General features: G+C 55.5%; 1 protein-coding gene and 1 non-coding gene across 2 annotated transcripts; both read right to left on the bottom strand.

Annotated features, from left to right (window-relative positions):
- Nucleotides 1-615: 615 nt before the first annotated feature.
- Nucleotides 616-9,033, bottom strand: EEF2 (eukaryotic translation elongation factor 2). Its single transcript, XM_040537566.1, has 15 exons — nt 8,864-9,033; nt 7,926-8,140; nt 7,143-7,324; nt 6,846-7,057; nt 5,900-6,078; nt 5,411-5,516; nt 4,988-5,101; nt 4,652-4,790; nt 4,024-4,219; nt 3,549-3,807; nt 3,089-3,196; nt 2,279-2,632; nt 1,702-1,884; nt 1,481-1,613; nt 616-1,069 (listed from the first exon to the last, which is right to left on the bottom strand). The coding sequence occupies exons 1-15, from the start codon at nt 8,864-8,866 to the stop codon at nt 876-878; spliced, it is 2,577 nt and encodes an 858-aa protein (XP_040393500.1). The 5' UTR covers nt 8,867-9,033; the 3' UTR covers nt 616-875.
- LOC121060323 lies at nt 5,285-5,353 on the bottom strand. The gene has a single exon (XR_005814782.1). It is a non-coding gene; the product is annotated as a small nucleolar RNA SNORD37 (small nucleolar RNA).
- Nucleotides 9,034-12,037: the final 3,004 nt, after the last annotated feature.

The raw sequence follows: 12,037 nt of genomic DNA, 5'->3' as shown, positions 1-12,037 counted from the left end.
GGGCGAACACCGTCCGGCCGCGGGTTCGAGACCCGCCCCCGGCCCCCTCCCGGCGCGGCTGCGAAGTGCAGCCTCCGGCCCCCGCAGCCTCCCGGCCCCCCCCCGCATTCCTCCCCCCCCGCCGCATTCCCCGCCCCCCCCGGAGGCCGGCGGGCCTCAGCAGCAGACCGGTAGGGGGACAGAGCGCGCTGCTACCAGGAGAAACGGCCGCGGGCACCTCCAGGAGGGAACCAAGCCAGGAGCCCCCGCGACTATTCAATCACCATATCAAATTTATTATTTCCAGTGGCACTAATACATTGGTTGATGGTCATGATGACAAGCACACTGCACGAGATCTCCTTGCCTTCTAGTTTCTGCCCAACCAGAAATCCCTGGACACCCCCTCCCTGAAAACCCACTACAGGCCATTAACAGGAGCCAGCCCCCCCCCCTCCCCAGCCCCGGCTGCACCTGGTTTGCGTTCAGTTGGGCACCGTCGTCCCCCCCCCCCTTTGAGAGATAAGAACTGAGCACATCCCTGCTCCCCCACCTCCAGCCACTCTACACCCTCAGAAAATAAAGCAGAGATGCTCCTCCTCACCCACGAGTCAAATAAATATGGAATCAGGCAACTCTAGTTGCATCAAGTGGAAATGTTTTAGTTACAATGGCACCGAGTGGGGCCCCAGATGAGTCATGTGCAACACAGAAACCTATAAGGCTGAATATCAATGCTTTTTTGTTGAAAGTCTCAAATCGCTATGAAACTGCTTAAGTACAATGCAAAGAGATGGTCACTGCAGTCTACCATTTGCCTGCTGCACTGGTGTTACGCTAGTTAGTTTTTTTTCCGAGTCCAACAACAGTGACAGTGATGCTGGGGCAGGGGGCTTTTACAACTTGTCCAGGAAGTTGTCCAGTGCGGGGATGCCCTCCTTCAGCCCTTTGCGTTTGCGGGTCTCGGCCACCAGCTGGCAGGGACGGGTAGTGCTGTCGAAGGGGTTCCCGGCCAGGATCTGCCAGTGGTCAAACACGCACTGGGGGAAAGCCTGGCCGCCGGTGTTGGACCTGAGGTCAGCCGTAAAACCTGGAGGAGAGAGCAGAGATGAGAGGCGTGCATTTCCCTACAGCTTCACGTCATCACCTCTCCCACAGGACAGATGTGGTGTATGCGGTGTCCAAGAGCATGAACTTGCCACACGCCTCAGCTACAGTGACCTTCCAGCTGCCCCTCATCCCCTTTAGGTGTGCTGCTGGTGACCCACAACCTTCAACAGGACCCCAAAGGAGCACCCAAAACCTCCGAAGGAGCACCCCCAAACCTCCAGGGATGGTAACTTGCAGGGCACCTGGCAGCCTGCGTCCCGAGGCACATCCAGGTAAGGAACAGCAGAATATAAAGGTTCTCCTTCCAGAGCAGGATTTAGGATTTACCTGCCCCTGGCTGTCAGCGCATGCACCACCCCCCTTGCAGCACTCCCAGAGCTCCCCCACTCACCAAAGGACTCGTTGACAGGCAGGTAGGCCTTGACCACAAACATGGGGGTGCCGGCCACCTGGGACTCCTCGAAGACGTGGCCACGTTTCTTGTTCAGCACACTGTAGATGCCACCAACCACCTGCTCTGGGCACTGCAAGAGAGGGGTCAGGACTGTAAATACGCACCTACATTTGCGCACGCGGGTTCTTCGGAGCTTCTGGGCTGAGCTTTGTCCTTACCTGGATTTCCACAAGGTAGACGGGCTCCATGAGCCTGGGCTGGGCAGTAAGCACGCAGGCATACAGGCATCTCCTGGCAGTGGGGATGATCTGCCCGCCTCCACGGTGGATGGCATCGGCGTGCAGGGTCACATCGTGCACATCGAAGCGAACACCACGCATGTTCTCCTCACACAGGACCCCCTGGGAAAGGGAAGCAGGCTGTCAACCAGCGCTGGGGGCAGAAAGCAGCTGGCAGTCTCTACTGGCAAGCTCTGCTCCCTCAGCTTACTGGTGTCTACTGGTGTCTCGGCTTACTGGTGTTCCTTGGGAGTGGGTCCTACAGCAGCGAGCACAGCAGCTCACTTGCTACGCTGAGAAGCTACTCAGTATTTTATCTTCCTTGCCAATGAGTTAAGAATCAGCTACTCCTACCTCCAATTCATCAGTGCAGCTTCTCAGAGCACTGAAGCCTTTTACTAGCTTCTTCATGCACTATTTCCAAAGCTCTCCTCAGCATCAGCTTTTCAGGACTCCGCACGCTGCCGCCCCGGAGCAGTCAGCCCCAGAAGCTGAGCACCAGAAGCACGGCCCCTACCTCCTTTGTCGCCCACTGGAAGCCAGCCACCACACTGTCCTTGATCTCGTTCAGGTACTGCACTCCCTTGGTGATGTCAGTCAGGATGTTGGGGCCAGTGCCATCGGGACCGAAGCACCAGATCTTCCTGGCTTCGGTGACGTCCCACTCGTACTTCTCGGCCAGGTAGCGAGCTCGCTGTTTCAACTCCTGGCGAGCAGAGACCTCGCCCTTGTCAATGTCTTCAGCCAATCCATCGGGGAAGGGCCGGGCCTTCATGTACAGCCTATTGTGTTTGTTGGGGGACTTGGAAAGGCACATCACGTTGGATTCCTCGCTGACTGTCTCACGGTAAGACACAACAGGATCAGATTTCTGCGGCGACAAACAGCACAGCAGAGAACAGCAGTGAGACACTGACCGAACTGCAGCTCACACCAGCGCTAAGGCAGAACAGGTCTAGCACCAAACTCTTACTGCTTTGACTTCAAGAGCAACCCCCACTGGCTGCAAGTTTGCGTAGATAGCACTCACATCGGGGCAACACCCAACCCACGCTGCTTTACAGGCAGCGTAACAAAACGCAGTGTTAAGCAGCCAGCAGTAAATCAGATCAGGAGCTGTGTGAGCCTCGCGCTCCGCTCCATCCACCATAGCTGGAATTCTTAAACTGCCGCTGCAGTAACTGGCACCCCAGGCATTTGCTCCCCGGTGGCAGGGGCCGCAGAGACAGGCAGCTGCATCCGTGTTGTCAGTTAGGAGGTTACAAGCTGCAGAGTCATTCTGCCCCAGCAGCCCCTCAGCGCACCAGGCTGCGTGCAGCAGCCGTACCTTTATAGGAATGCAAGCATGGTCCTCTTCCAGATCCTTCAGGCAGATTTCCAAGTGCAGCTCCCCTGCACCAGCAATGATGTGCTCTCCAGACTCCTCAATGATGCACTGCGAAGAGCATTAATGCAGCAGGTGAGACTTCTGACTGCAACGCAACGGAAGCTCTTGCACATAAACCACTAACATTTGGCAAAAACCAGAGACCATCGGGCTTCTGACTCATGGGGCTGGTTTGGGGAACTCTTTCCACTGGTCTGAGGATGACTCAGTACCAGCCCAAAGGTGAAACGCTCCGTTCCTTCCCACTCTGGTAAGGCTGGGACCAGCATCCAGCTGAGGACATTTCCCTGCCAGCGCGCCCAGCGCAATCACAAAGGGCGAAAAGAACAACTCCCACCAGAAGCCTACTGTGTCAGCAGGACCAGGGAATCTCCTGCACCTCAAACTCTCAGACATTCACCTGCACCATAGGGTCAGACTTGGCGAGACGCTTCAGTCCTTCCACTAGCTTGGGCAGGTCGGCTGGGTTCTTGGCTTCAACAGCCACACGCACGACGGGGCTGACGCTGAACTTCATGACTCTCATGTTGTGAGCGTGCTCGAAGGTGGTTATGGTTCCAGTCTTCACAAGGAACTGGTCGACACCAACCAGACCAACGATGTTTCCACAAGGCACGTCCTCGATGGGTTCGACGTAGCGGCCCATCATGAGAATGGTCCTGAAGAAAGAGAAGGCTGTTTCACCTGGGTTTGAAGGATGAAGTCCCACAAGGCAGCATCCCAGAGCTGTGGGACTTGAGATCAGCGGCCAAGCCTTTTCCACGGCCTCAGACTTAAGAATAGACCCAACACGGTTCTAGAACCGACCCAGAACAGTTCTAGAACCGCAAACCTGATCCACAGCTGTGATCACACTCCACCCAGCCAGGACTGACCTTTGGATTGGCTTTAGGTACAGATCCTCCTTCTTGCCAGGTGTGTAGTTGGGTCCCATGATCCTGACTTTCAAGCCAGTTGAGACGAGACCAGAGAAAACACGTCCAAAAGCATAGAAACGTCCCTTGTCGGAGGTTGGCACCATTTTAGAGATATACATCATCAGGGGGCCTTTGGGGTCACAGTTCTTAATACCTGGCAAGAAGGAAAAATCAATTTAATTCAGTGATATTTCCAGCAATCAGCATAACCACCCACGGCCCCCTAATCATGAGAATGTACCCAACAGTGCCCCCGCCTGTTCCCTTCTATCCAGCTGGCCAGCACTACCAGTGAGAGAGATCAGACTGCCAAGAGATCTTTTACCAGGGATCTTTTAAACAAATACAGGCTCAGCCTGAGCCTTTGGCACACACCCTGGCTTCTCTCCAGTTACTTACCTAGCTCAACCCTCCCGAGTAAAGTGCTACCTAGTAAGCCTGTTTGATCCGTGCTAGAAGAGCTACGGGGTCAAGAATTAGAGGAGCTACTAAGCTGAGGACGCAGAACAAGACAGCTACAGGCATTTCAGACCGCTAAGCAGCTACGTGAAGAGATCCCTCACGGCAGAGAAGGGGCTCATTGTACCTATGGCAGCCTCATCATCGGGGGGTCCCTCATAGAGCAGCTCGCAGCGGTACTTCTGGGCCGTGACAGGAGAAGGCAGGTGGATGGTGATCATCTGCAGCAGGGCATCTCCAGCAGGCAGCCACCGCCTCATCACAGCCTGAGGCGGAAATTAGAGGAGTAAGACCCAAGCAGATTGTTCGAAGCCGAGCAGTTAACCTTTCCCTCCTCACTCCCCTCTGAGCAGTGAACAGCACCTTCCAACCCAAGCAGGATTTGTAGCTGCTGAGTACGTTCATGCAGCTGGATCAGCCCCACTTCTGACCTCTCCTCACAGAGGATTCAGACCAATCTCACCTTCAGCAGGGGCTTGCCCTCCTTGTCCTTATCTTCACTGTCAAGCTTGATGTCCAGTTTCTCAATCAGTTTAGCTGCCTCCTCCTTCTTGAAGCTCATGATTGCATCAAAAACCTAAAATAGCAACATTCGTGAATGCCTTGGGACCCAGTCTGCAGCAGCAGCACAAACTCTACACTCTACAGAACCTGCGTTCTGACCTTCCACCCCATTAAATCCATACAGACTTAGGCACATACTTGCCTTCCCCTTATCTGCTACCAGCTCCCCTGACTGCAGAGTAATGAGCTAGCCTTGTGTCAGACACTCAAATTTCTTCAATCAAACGCGTCAGGTCAAAGTGAAGAAATTTTCCATCATCACGCACTGCGGCACAACCGGGAGCTTAAGGCACCAACAAGGGCTGAGCACTAAGAAACACACCTTGAAGATGGGGTCAAGGATGAGCTGGCAGAACGTCCTGGGCAGTTTCTTTCCATCAGGGCCAGTGGCAGACTTGCTGAACTTGCCAGTAGCAGGATCGAAATACCTGGAGAAAGAATTATGCCAGACAGCTATCAATGCCCAGTCCAGGCACAGAGTTGTGGCTTTTTCTGCTTAGCTCAGGGCAGAGGAAAGAGTTGCTGAGTAAGAACTCAGCCTTCCCAATCACTCTCAGGCTTTCAGAGCTGGCCAAAATGCATTTACTCACATCGCCAGCTCACCATCCCCTCCCCACTTGTCTGGCTTTCCTATTCTGTAAAGATTTAGTGGGAGACAGATCTCTGAACCAAAGCTAGCAGAAGGACCAATTATGTGAGACAGGGCTGCGAACAGGCACAACCACGTCCTCCCCTCCTCACTGATCTTCTGCACCATCAGGTTGCGGGCACACAGCTCGCCTGGAAACTAAAGTCAGCCCCAACTGCTCACCTATCTCCCCACAGCTTCTTCATCATGTCTTCTACTTTCTTGGCACGCTCCGATGGATTCAGCTGGGCGTCACCCTTGGCAGCAAACTTTGCAACATACATTTCAGCAAACTGTTTCAAAGTGAAAGCCCAGCCGTGCAGACCAGAACCAAAGCCAACTGTACCAAGCACTGGATCGATCTGAAAAAGCAACAAGCAGTTGGGTTACAGAGGAGCAACAACAGCTGTTACAGACAGGGAACGTCCCGGCAGCCGGCCTCAAACACCACTCAGCAGAGTTTGAAGATGAAGCCTCAGAGCTACAGAACCCTTGAGCATTTCTGTGACTGCCACCATTTGCCCAGGGGATCAGACTGCCCAATTTTAGCTTTGTAACAGAACTGGATCAGTTTTTCCCAGTTCGGTTGACTGTTCTTCACTTCAAGCAGCTCAACATCTGCTTAACTTGCATGCAAGTAAGACTCTCGTCCTTAACAGGGATCATCAGCAGCATATGAACACCTGTAACATGCACAAAAGTGCTCAACAGGAACAAAGCACACAGGTTTTCTCCAGCCAGAAGTCCTGCTCATTGCTCAGGAGCCCAGCAGGGAGCACAGAACAGAGGTACAGCAGACACCAACTGCCCTTCCGTCTCAGGAGACGGCTGGTGCTGAGCAGGAGCCAAGGATCTCGCATCACCTGACGCCAGGTGCATAAGAAGTCCTACAGAGGGAAGGTACTTTCCTGGATTTACAATCTTCATTTGCTCAGGGCTTGTGCTAACAGAAGATTCTGAAGGAAAGCAAGCAGGATCCCCAAACCAGTGGAGTCTGGGTAGCAGGGGTACGCTCATTATTCCGGTCTCACTTCTCTTCGATAGGGCAAAGGACTACTGAAAGGCCACAACTGCTTGCTGTTGCTCAAGTGGCTTATTTTGCAGACAGTGTTCACAGCCACTCACTTACCATGATATTTCCCATGGGACCGCTTTCTCCTTCTCCGTACGTGGAGATGATGACGTTGACGTTTTCAACGATGCGCTGGAAGGTCTGGTACAGCTCTTCTGGCTCCAGCTGCAGCTCCAGCAGCGCTCGGTCCATCTTGTTCATCATCAGGACAGGCTTGATCCTCTCAGCAATGGCCTGACGCAGCACGGTCTCTGTCTGCACGCACACGCCTGTCAAACGCATGGGAAATAGTTCTCTTATTTTCAAGCTTGACCAAGGTACACTGCAGTTACACACGGATACAGAAAACCTTACCAGAGACACAGTCGACAACAACCAGGGCACCGTCAGTGACACGAAGAGCAGCAGTGACCTCTGAAGAGAAATCCACGTGCCCAGGAGAGTCGATCAGGTTGATCAAAAAACCAGAACCATCCTTGCTCTGCTTGATGAAGGCCAAATCATTTTCAGAGAGCTCATAAAATAGAGAAATAGCTCTGAAATAAAACAAAAACTCGAAGTTTCTAACCATGCATTACCACTCCCCAGTGCTTAGAAACAAACATGCAATTAGGATCTGCCTTTCATCCTGCACAGAAGCTGCACTTCGGCTTCACGATTTCTTCAATCACGTTCCTGGGAGGCCAGCACAGAAGATACTCAGAAGCTGAGAACTGCGCTTCTTATGCTTTCCTGAAACCATAACCACTTCCGGCGATTCGAAGTGCCCAAAGAGCACTTTCAGACAAGTATTTCTGCTTCTTCTACTACATCTAATCCCTTCCCATCCCCTTTCACACTCCTCAGCCACCCATGGTGACACAGCCCCGTCTGCAGGCAGAGACACTCCTAAGAACAGTGGCAGCTCACCAGACAGCCTCCATACCACAGGGCTCCTGTGAACACCAACCCCAATACTTGTTCTTTCATTTAAGCAATTCTCACAAGAACGAGGTAAGCTTCTGAATGATGTGACCAGAAAATGCCTGATGATCTCTTCTTCGAGCTCAAGAAAAAAAAACAGCCTAGGATTCAAAGCACCTCCAAGGTCAGACCGTGCACTAGAAGCATTAAAGCGCCTGAAGAACGACAACTCACGTTGATTTGATGGTGATGCACCGTTCCTGCTCATCCTTTCTTGTGTCAGTGAAACGAGTCTCCCCCGCGCGGGCAGAGGCGATGATACCAGCTTTGCATACCAGAGAATCAGTCAGGGTTGATTTGCCATGATCAACGTGGGCAATCACAGACATGTTCCTGATGTTGGCCTTTTTGTCCATGATGGCCCGTATCTGGTCTACTGTGAAGTTCACCTTGAAAAGAGAAAGGCGAAAAAACGCAGTGTATAAAAAAGCAAGCTTTGTTTTTTCCAGGAAGGCCAACCAACAACGCCAATACCTGGCAGTGCCAAGTTTACTCCTGCTGACATCAATTCTGCCTGCGCAGCCGACGCTACGAGACGCCCCACAGAAGGGACACCAAGGGCACTGCAGACACCAGCGTTAGGAACAGCGAGGCCCAGGCTCGCGCTGCAGGCACCCAGCAGCAGCCGACACCCCGAGCACATCCTACAAACCCTGCTACCGGCTGTCTCCTTGAGGCAAACCCTGCTGAAAACCTAACCCTTATCGCGCAGAAACCCTGTATGAAAGGCGTTCTAGGTAAACGACAGCCTGCGAGGCTGCCCTCGCCGGGCCCGCAGCGTTACATAACGCCCGGTGGCCTCCCGGCCCCGTTCCACTGCCACATCACCGCCGCTCCCCCCGCCGGGCAGGGAGCAGCACGACCGGGTCCCACACAACCCGGCACCAGCACGGGAAGGCCCCCAAGGGGCTGCCACGGCACCTCCCTCCCCCCCCCCCCCCCCCCGGTCACCCCCGCTCCCCCGTCCAGCCCCACCCCTCAGCACAGGCCCGGCCCGCAGCGCCAGACCCATGCCCCGCCGTCGGCCCTCCTGGGGCAGCGATCCCCGGTCCCGCAACCAGTTCGAGGTCCCCTCCGACCCCCCCGGGCGGCGGCAGGACGCGGGGGCTCACCATGATGGCGGATGGCGGCGGATTCTACGAGGCGGGGGGGGGAGCGGTAATGGCGGCAGCGGCGGCCCTGTCTCGGTGGCGAGCGCAGAGCGGGCGGAAGAGAGCGCTGACGTCAACCGCCCCCCTTTTATACGGCGGCGCCGGCCGGGGGGCGGAGCCTGCGCGGTTCGCGCCCAGTACGCATGCGCAGCCGCGCCTGTCTAGCTCCCAGCTGCCCGTGACTCTATAGGCGGACGGGCTCCAGCCCCGGCCATGGAAAGGCCACGCCCCCTTCCCCGATAGTCCACGCCTCCTTTATTTTAGGCCACGCCCACCACCCCCCGTCCTGTCACCGACGCTTTGCGCATGCGCCTGCCAGTGGAGCGGGGGGGGGGGGGGGCTGCAGCGCCCCCTGCCGCCGGGCGGGGCCCTGCGCTGGGCCCGCCGGGGCTGAAGGAGGCGAGCCCGGTCACAGAACGCTAGAATCAGTAAAAAAAAAGGCCTCCAAAATCATCCAGTGCAACCACCCTACCACCAATGTCACCACTAAACCATGTCCCTAAGCACCATGTCCAACCTTTCCTCGAACACTCCCAGGGACGGTGACTCCACCGCCTCCCTGGGCAACCCGTTCCAATGCCTGACTGCTCTTTCTGACAGAAATGTCTCCTCATTTCCGGCCTGAGCCTCCCCTGGCACACCTCGAGGCCATTCCCTCTACTCCTATCACTAGTTACCTGTGAGAAAAGGCCGACCCCCAGCTCCCCACCCCTTCCTTTCAGGTAGTTGCAGAGAGCAATGAGGTCTCCCCTGAGCCTCCTCTGCTCCAGACCAAACACCCCCAGTTCCCTTGGCTGCTCCTCACAGGACTTGTGCTCCAGACCCTTCACCAGCTTCGTAGCCCTGCTCTGGACATGCTCCAGGGCCTCGATGTCCTTCTTGTACTGAGGGGCCCAAAACTGAACCCAGAACTCAAGGTGCGGCCTCACCACAGCAGAGCACAGGGGGATGATCGCCTCCCTGGTCCTGCTGGCTGCACCATTCCTGATCCCTGCTCCAAAAAGGGCTGGGGCAGGGACTGTGTGGTGCGGGGAATGACCCTGAGTGTGTTTTCAGGAGGAGTCCTTCAAGCCCAGCACAGAAAGGCTGCCCACACTTGCTCTGTGTTGTTGTACAGAAAACCCAAAGCATTGTGAAGTGAACAGAATTACCTGAGCTAGGAGCAAATTAAAAGGAGGTCACAAAGATGGACAAAGCAAAGAGGGACTCCACATGGTGGAACATCACCATCTCCACAGCATACACATTTTGCTTCTTTTTTCTTCCTTCCCTATAGCATCATAGGACACTGTCGCTCCACCTCCATCACCTACAACATTAAGAGAACTTTCATGAATCTGCGCCACTTTGTCCCCAAACCACCCTGCCAGGCAGCCACAGCTGCTGCCAAATTCCCAGCCCATCAGCCCCTCTGCCCACCGTGGTCCCAGCAGGACAGCGGCGGAGCTGCACCAGGGATCACTTTGGCCCTGGGAGGCTGCATCCTGTGCTTTCCCTGTGACAGGATGAGTTATCAGCTGTTAGAGTTGCCATAGCAACTGTTTGAATTTTTAGCACCAATGCTGGCTTTTGCTAGACTGGAAGGGAATGCTGGGCAGCCTGATTAACATGTTGGCCTGCCTGGGAAACCAGCTAATTGTCTTTTTGTTTAATTAGCTCGTGGGGCTGAGGATGAGAGGAAGGAAAGTGCTGGAAAACCTCTGTGTCCTCCAACAGCAAGGATCCGCAGGGTCTATCCCCTGTTGTGTAAAGCCACTGCCAGTAATGCACGAGCAGCAGATGCTCAGCTGGCTTCCCAGGAGCTTCCCCTGCACCAGGTCCAGTTCCCATCGCATCCTTTTTCACCCCAACCCCTGGAATTATTTCCTACAGCTCTGCCTGCAGCTGCCAGCCCACACGAGAGGGTCACTTCTGTGCACGTTCTGGCCCCACACTTAAAAATGGAGCAACCAAACCCCAGCAGGAACAAAACAGGGGTTGGGGACCATCATTTCTATCCACACCTGAGGTGCTTTTGAGTATGTGATAGGTTATTGAGAGGTCATTTCCCCAAGAACACGGAAAAATTGGGATACAAACACTGACCTGTGCGGAAGGGCTGTTGAATTTCTGGGATGCCGTCACCACGGGCAGCTTGGTCAAAGACTTTGCCAGGAGAAGATGCCTGTGCTTTGGAGGTGTCAGGTCCAGCATGGCAGGAGCTTCTCAAGGCCCTGGGTCCCCAAAGCAGCCGTGCAGAGGTGACCACACAGAACCACAGAGTTGTAGGGGTTGGCAGGGCCCTCCAGAGCTCACCGGCTCCAACCCCCCCGCCAAAGCAGTTCCCCAGAGCAGGCTGCCCAGGGAGGCGTCCAGACGGGCCTTGAATATCTCCAGAGAAGGAGACCCCACAGCCTCCCTGGGCAGCCTGTCCCAGCGCTCTGCCACCCTCACCGGGAAGAAGTTCTTTCGCGTGTTGGTGCGGAACTGCCTGGGCTCCATTTTGTGGCCACTGCCCCTTGTCCTGTCCCCACAGACCCCTGAAAAGAGGTCGGCCACGTCCCTCCGTGTCCCACAGCTCAGGTATTTACAGACATCGATCAGATCCCCTCTCAGTCTCCTGAGACCCCCCCAGAGCAGCTCCAGCACCTCCATCCACAGAGGGCATCAGAAGACCCTGAGCTCCATCAGGAGGAGCTGACTTGAACAAACTGAGGCTGTGGCTACCACAGGGGCAGGATTATCTCAGTGCCCTCCGTGTTTCCCCTGGCGAGGACGCACCTGAAAGCTTTTACATTTAATTCCCCCCTCCCAGCGCCTCCACCTGGGGAAATCCCCGGCAGCTGCTCCCCAAAACCACCTCCCAACAGCAGCCCAGGCCAGCAGGCTCCTTATTACAACAAGGCACCACGAGTCCTGCAGACGGGGAGCACGAGGGGCGCAGCACAGCTTCTGCTGGCTCTGCAAACCCCAAAACCCGCTCCCAGCAAGGACGCCCCCGCCCCGCCCCAAAAATAATTCCGGGGCGCTGCCCCTTTAAGACAACCCGGGAAGGCGGCGCCGGGCGGGGCGGAACCAACTGCGCCTGCGCGGCAGGGCAGCGGCCGGCGGGGAGAAGGGCGCGCGCGCGCGCGCCGATTGGGCGGCGCGTGCCTC

This window comes from Cygnus olor, chromosome 26 (genome assembly GCF_009769625.2).
Source record: "Cygnus olor isolate bCygOlo1 chromosome 26, bCygOlo1.pri.v2, whole genome shotgun sequence".
In the NCBI taxonomy this organism is placed as follows: domain Eukaryota; kingdom Metazoa; phylum Chordata; class Aves; order Anseriformes; family Anatidae; genus Cygnus; species Cygnus olor.
The sequence above is the reverse complement of the archived record's forward strand: the minus strand, read 5'-3'. Positions and strand labels throughout refer to the sequence as shown.